This window comes from Salvia hispanica, unplaced genomic scaffold (assembly GCF_023119035.1).
Source record: "Salvia hispanica cultivar TCC Black 2014 unplaced genomic scaffold, UniMelb_Shisp_WGS_1.0 HiC_scaffold_438, whole genome shotgun sequence".
Taxonomy (NCBI): Eukaryota; Viridiplantae; Streptophyta; class Magnoliopsida; order Lamiales; family Lamiaceae; genus Salvia; species Salvia hispanica.
The window spans coordinates 1-5,000 of NW_025952177.1; the positions used below are offsets into that span (position 1 = coordinate 1).

General features: G+C 38.3%; 1 protein-coding gene and 1 non-coding gene across 2 annotated transcripts; one reads left to right on the forward strand and one right to left on the reverse strand.

The window, feature by feature from the left end:
* Nucleotides 1-3,869: 3,869 nt before the first annotated feature.
* LOC125199259 lies at nucleotides 3,870-4,952 on the forward strand. The gene has a single exon (XM_048097331.1). The coding sequence runs from the start codon at nucleotides 3,870-3,872 to the stop codon at nucleotides 4,950-4,952; it is 1,083 nt and encodes a 360-aa protein (XP_047953288.1).
* LOC125199260 lies at nucleotides 4,257-4,363 on the reverse strand. The gene has a single exon (XR_007172552.1). It is a non-coding gene; the product is annotated as a small nucleolar RNA R71 (small nucleolar RNA).
* Nucleotides 4,953-5,000: the final 48 nt, after the last annotated feature.

Below are 5,000 nucleotides of genomic sequence, written 5' to 3' on the forward strand. Positions count from 1 at the left end.
CCTTGCTGCCCATTGCTGCTGCTCGTTCTCTTTTCATTTGTATCATAGCCTTGGCTTTTATTCATAATTCCAAAATATGGGTGTGGGCTCCGTTGCTCTTGGTCGTAGAGCTCCTTTTCCTTTTTCTTGCGCTGGTTCTTATAAATATATTTATAATTTTTATGCTTCAGTCATGGGAGTGGTGGTGCATGCACGCGATCCTTTTCTCGATCGTCTCTCACACTTGTTACTTCTTTTTCGCACTCGAGTAGTTCTCCCTCGGTTTAGTTTCTATTCCAAAATCAGAGAATCCCAACTCTGTCTCCCTTTCCTAGCTCTCTCTCTCATCCTCTTCCGTCTCGACCTTTCTCGTAGCATAAAAAGGTTGTTGGGTATATTTAAAATCCTTCACATTTCTTCTTTCGGAGACTCATTATATATGTATATCGCATAATGTTCGATACCTTAGCAGCTCGCTACAGACGGTACGTAGATACAGAATATTTAACGTTTTGTATTTTAGTTATGTTGACGCTCATGGTTGGTAAGAAACTTATTCCTCGTGTGTATCCGAAAAGCTCAACTTCATTCTTTCACTAGAGTCTAGTACCAAGAACTCAAAAATTGATCAAATAGTCTTACTTGGATAGGAACTGATTTCAACTTGAAGAATCACTATTGAAAATGTCTTTAATATGAAACACTCAAATTTAATCTAGGAAAACAAGAACAACATTTCTAGCTCGACTCTTCTTAATCTCATCACCAACTTGCGAAAATTGGTTTGCAAACAAAGCAAGGACTAAATCCATTGAACTTGACACATCCATTCAGAGAATTAAATGGTTTAAAAGCTATCAAATAAAATTCCATGGAAATTGAGAATTTACTTCTGATGAGAGCTCGAAAGGTCATTAGATAGACCATGATAACATGATGAATCTGAATTAAGTCTCAAATTCCATTGTAGGCTGCCAAATAAGATAGTTCAATTGTCAAATCAAATTTGCAAAATTCCGGCATGAATGAATGATGGCTCAACCATGTCATGACATGAGATGGTCAATCGTGGGAGGGTTTAGAAGCATAGACAAATGTCATGAAGTAGCACTGATCATAGTTCGAGACATCATGCTATTGAATAATGAAATCACATCAATGGATTCACGGGTTTGCAACCAACGTGAAGTGAACTTTTTAGGAAAATCAGCTAGGTCAAAGACGTTAAGGAAAAATAGAACATGGTAGCCTTAACTTGGTGTTGCAGAAAGAAGAATCATTGAGCGTTAAATAATATATGTAGTGGAACTGGGCTAAAAAGAATTTCACTTCTGCAAGAAAGAACTTGCCCAAATACATGACTTAAAGTAAAGCGAACAATAGTTCAAGAAGAATATTCCACCATTTCAGAAGCATGTCTGGGATACATGATCATAGTGAAGGTAACCATACACATGAAGTTATATGACAAGAGCTCACGAAATCAAATTCTTGCTCAAATGAATGATGAGTCAAAAGACTACAACCCCTCAAGGTGTCTGAAAATATGAGGAAAAACCCTGATATCCGGAAACTAGACGTGAGTCACTACTTTCATAGGAAAAAGAAACAATGCTGGAAGCTCACAATATCAAAATATTGTTCAAAGAATGATACGATCAATCAATGTGTTCGAATTTATAAGGGCATCTCCAATTTCTTGCACGTTATAACAATCATTCTCTTAAAACATTTTAATCGTCCGTGTGCTTCTCTGCATGCAATAAAGGCCATCTCCATCGTGTTGCTACTTTTGGGAAATTATGCAAGATAGACTATACTAATTTAAATCGTGTTTACGATCTCTCGTCGTTGCATGGATACATTATCTAAAAAATCTTCTTGTCTCGAACCCTTGCACATTTGAAACTTCATTTAGTTCTTACTATCCTTCTCTTCTTGAGATCTTAATCATACTCTTATGTTCTTATCGCTTAGGGAAACGATAAGAAATAGTAATTATCCAACTACAAATAAAATGGTTCGCACATAGCTTGCTCCAAAGTTTTGTGTAATTCTAAGAAATAGAAAATGTTTCATGGTCCACCGGCCTCCATCCTCTATCTCGATCTTCTCGTCTCATATCTTGATAATTTAGGAATTTTGCCCCAGTTTCCATTTCTCGTTCATTTTCATCGCTCGGGAAAGCGATAGATAAATTGTCAACAACTAAGTTCAATATCATTCAATCTAACATATATCTTAGGTATTCTATGATTGCACTAATACTTTCCTTCCCTCGACACTTTTAACATCATACTTCAACGTACATAACCCATAGCTTATTACTTGCTTCATACTTCAATAACGAAAGGCATATGCATATAACATCTCCCATCTCATATCATGTCATCATCACAGTTCTCATATTACTTTGTAACCCCATTTCCCGAAAGAAAAAAAAGTGCTAACATGTCTTCCCTCAAATTCAAAAATTCTCATAACTTTTCAATAAATTTCTATAACCATAAACATTTTCACCAACTCAAAGAAAAATAGTCTCTCGCTCATGCTTACAAACAAAGCAAACATTTTCTTCAAAACTCACACTTTTATCAAAATAATCTAACATTCTCAAGACCATCAATCAACTCTCTCCTTTAGTGAAAAACAATCCATTCCCCTTCAAAACTCGTTCTTTTCTCATTCATCAACAAATACTCTTCTCAATTTGAAATCAATCCCTCACGGAAAGATTTTACTTTATCGTTATTATAAAAATTTTCTCCTCTTTCATTCTGATGTGAATCAAATGATACTAATTATACTCCAAGTTTTCTCCTATTTCGTATATTTAAATCATCTATCAATTGATCTTTAAGGTTTGATTATTATATATTAGTTGATAGATGTACATGTGGAGTAGGGTCTGATTGTAACTGTTCGTTGCCTATCAAGATGGTGTCCAAATTCTTTTATCTTACAACCATTATCTTCTTCTTTGAAATAGCTTCGCGTGGGTATATTATACGCCTCAATCAGAGCTCGGATGAAGAAGTTATGACCATTTGACGAAGGTTGCGCGAAGCAGTCAAAACCGGCAAAAACGCCCGGGTCGGGCGTTTTCAGCATTAAAAACGCCCGGGGACAGTGGAAACGCCCGGGTTGGCACCATTTTGCCCGGTCGGGCGTTTTTCTCGAAAACTGCCGAATTTTAGGTTTCAAATTGGTTTCCGGGGCGGTTTTGGAAGATATTCAGACATATTCAGACACGAGAAAAGGGAGAGGAAAAGAGAGTAAGAGAGGAGGAAGAAGAAAAGGAAGAAATTCCGGCCAACATTCCGACGATCCGTCTCCAAATCCCAATTCCACTCAACGAGAGCATGGTTCCTATGGTTTTTGTTGAAAATTCTACCATGTGTTTAGGCTAAACTCTCTATGTTGCTCCAAGTTGTAATATAGGCTTTGTATGGATGTTTCTACACCTTTGAACTCATGTGTTTCTACCACGTCGGGACTTGAAGACGAAGGAGTGTTTATATTAGGTGATATCTATTTAATTCTTAGTTTAGTGATTAGGATTATTTAGTTTTCACTAAAGCACACACGTTTTATAGGAACTTACCCCGAAGTTGTCGAGAGGTCTCGCTTTCGGTTGTAGTGAAATATATTTTGTGTATGTGCTTGGTTTCTTTTCTGTTGTGCAGGTTAAGGTAATTAAAAAAAAAAAATTGTGAATGCACACAAGATCACAGGGTACACCACCGTTTGGATTACTCTGTTATCAAAGAAAGAGAGGGCCGAGAGGTTCAGAGATTGAGATTTATCCGGACTATCAGAGTCCAGTTAGAAGTAACCCACTCTTCGAGTCCAGTTCAGAAAGTAGTTGTGGGACAGAGTCAGGCACCGAAATGGCTGAAGACGATAACAATGCTCCACCCATGGGAAGGTTTGGCGACATCCTTAGATCGGGAGTTGATTACGCGGGGGAGTTTGCCCATGCACATGACGATGTCAACATCCCACCTCACTACATTAGTTTGGTGAATGGTGGAAATCTTTTCCATGGTCGAGATGAAGAAGATCCGATGAGTCATTTGAATGCCTTTTATGAATTGACGAACTCTCATAGACCGCCAAATGTGGAGCATCATCGAATCAAGAGAGCTTTATTTCCTTTCTCATTGAGAGAGAAAGCAAGGGAATGGTATGACTCACTACCGGGCTACAACATAGCAACATTTGAGGAGTTGAAGTCGAAGTTTCTCTTAGAGTACAATTCTCCAATGAAGATAGAGAAGTTGAGAGAGGAGATCACTTCATTTCGGCAAAAGTATGATGAGTCATTTGCCGAAGCTTGGAAAAGATTTACAGATTTGCTAAGGAAATGCCCAAGTCATGGTCTAGATCCGGGGCATGATCTTTTGAAGTTCTACAAGGGACTTAATCATGAAGGCACAGGGTTGGTTACTGCAGGTTCGAGTGGGAACTTGGACGATTTGACCCATGATGAAGTAAGTGCGCTATTTCAAATATTAGTGAATAATCAGAGGAATTGGCATAATCCAAGAAAGATGGCCGCGGGAGATACATTTGGTGCTACTAAGGAGTCGGAAAGAGTGTCAGCTATAGAAGCTCAAATGGCTGACTTTAGTACTCAAATTTCGTCGATGACGAATGCTGTCAAATCTATGCAGTTGACTCCTCAATCCCAAGTTGCGCCTATGATGAAGTGTGGAGTGTGTCAAGGAGGACATTATACAGATCAATGTCCTAGTTTGCAAGGAGCACCAATGGAGGATGTGAACTACATTGACAACAATCGTCAAGGTTTCAACCAAGGAGCTCAATATACCAATCAACAAAACTGGAGGCCTCAACAAGGAAACTGGAATCAAGCTGGTCCTAGTAACGCTTCTGGCAACCAATGGAGAAACAACACTCAATCTCCGAGTTTTGAGACGAAGCCATCTAGTGATGATCAAGTTGCGTAGATCTACTCCTTCATGATCAAGAATCAAAAGGAGAATGATCAATTCAAG